Source organism: Acanthisitta chloris, unplaced genomic scaffold (genome assembly GCF_000695815.1).
Source record: "Acanthisitta chloris isolate BGI_N310 unplaced genomic scaffold, ASM69581v1 scaffold23230, whole genome shotgun sequence".
Lineage (NCBI taxonomy): Eukaryota > Metazoa > Chordata > Aves > Passeriformes > Acanthisittidae > Acanthisitta > Acanthisitta chloris.
The window spans coordinates 2107-3718 of NW_008651425.1; the positions used below are offsets into that span (position 1 = coordinate 2107).

Sequence of the window (1612 nt, forward strand, 5' to 3'; positions counted from 1 at the left end):
GAGAGAGAACTCAGGTCTTCAGAAACTGATGTGTATGCTGGTTCAACTAATGTCTAATGAAAAGCTGTAAGTTAATTTACTGTACTTGACTTTTGGAATAGTAACTTGAAAGTTAACTTGTGCAAACCAATAAAACAAGAGGTAATGGGCAAAAACTGATGCACAGGAAGTTCCACCTGGATATGAGGAAGAACTTTTTTACTGTGCAGTCACTGAGCACTGAACTGATTGCCCAGAGAGGTTGAGGATTCTCCCTCACTGATGCTATTCAAGAACCATCTGGACACAATCCTGAGCCATGTGCTCTGGGGTGGCCCTGCTGGAGCAGGGAGGTTGGACCAGATGAATCACTGTGATCCCTTCCAACCTAACTGATTCTGTGAAAACCGAGGTTTGTTTGTGTCTTCTCCTCCTCCAGGCTGTGCTGAATGTATCTGTCACCTTTTGTTCCAGGTGCAGAGCATGGAGAATGATGAACTTCCGCCAGAGGATGGGCTGGATTGGTGTGGGGCTGTACTTGCTAGCGAGCGCTGCAGCTTTCTATTACGTCTTTGAAATCAACGAGACTTACAACAAACTAGCACTGGAGCACATTCAGCAACACCCCAAGGAGCCACAGGAAGGAACCACATGGACGCACTCCCTAAAAGTACGACTGCTCTCCTTGCCTTTTTGGCTGTGGACTATAATATTTTTAATACCATATTTACAGATGTTCTTGTTCCTCTATTCCTGTACGAGAGCTGACCCCAAAACTGTCGGGTATTGCATCATTCCTATCTGCTTGGCTGTTATTTGCAATCGTCATCAAACATTTGTGAAGGCCTCTAATCAGATCAGTAGATTACAACTGATTGACACTTAGCTCAAGTTCTAGTTTCTGTTGCTGTTTTGAAGCAATTTCGTATGCTTGATCTAATCACAAGACTGAAGTTCTGAGTGAAGGTCGGAAAGAGCCTTTCAAACTGATAAGCAATGAAGAGATTGACTGTTTTCTATTTAAAAAGTAACTACAAAGGTTTTTAATTATGAGTCTATCAGAATGGCCAGAGTGGGAGAGCCCTGTGTGACACGTGATGGAAGTATTCCTCATTTTGCCTTAATGATGCAAAATTGCAACACTCCATCTGAAATGTCCTGTGGGGAGACAGAGTTTCTGGTCCACAACTTTACTCCTCTGTGCAAAAAAACGTGGTTTCCTGTTTTCCCTTGGGGTAAAAATCAATGAAAAGATACTTCTTTTGTGGTAAATATAAAAGGAAAAAAATCAGAACCTGGTTATAAAAGCTGCACTTAACACAATTCTTTGCTTCATCCTTTTTTTTTTTTTAATTAATATCTACATCAGTGCTGTTTTTTAATGATTTTTTAAAAAATAAGTTTAGCTAGAAATACAGGAAGCAAAGAATAAAGTTTGTGCAAACCTTTAAAGGGAAAAAGTACTTTTTTTGCTGTGATAATCTACTTTTTTTCAGTGACCACAACAGTACCACACTGAAGTAGGTAGGCAGTGAGGAGTGGCATAGGCCTAGGGCTTGGTGCTTTAAACTGTTCTCCTCTGACATCAGAGGCAGCTTATGTTGGCATTGACCTGCAGCCTGCACAAAATTTC

At 41.0% G+C, this 1612-nt stretch overlaps 1 protein-coding gene across 1 annotated transcript; it reads left to right on the forward strand.

Moving 5' to 3' along the window:
• Window positions 1–457: 457 nt before the first annotated feature.
• On the forward strand, window positions 458–1177 carry TMEM251 (transmembrane protein 251). The gene has a single exon (XM_009073284.1). The coding sequence runs from the start codon at window positions 470–472 to the stop codon at window positions 863–865; it is 396 nt and encodes a 131-aa protein (XP_009071532.1). The 5' UTR covers window positions 458–469; the 3' UTR covers window positions 866–1177.
• The last annotated feature ends 435 nt before the right edge of the window (window positions 1178–1612 follow it).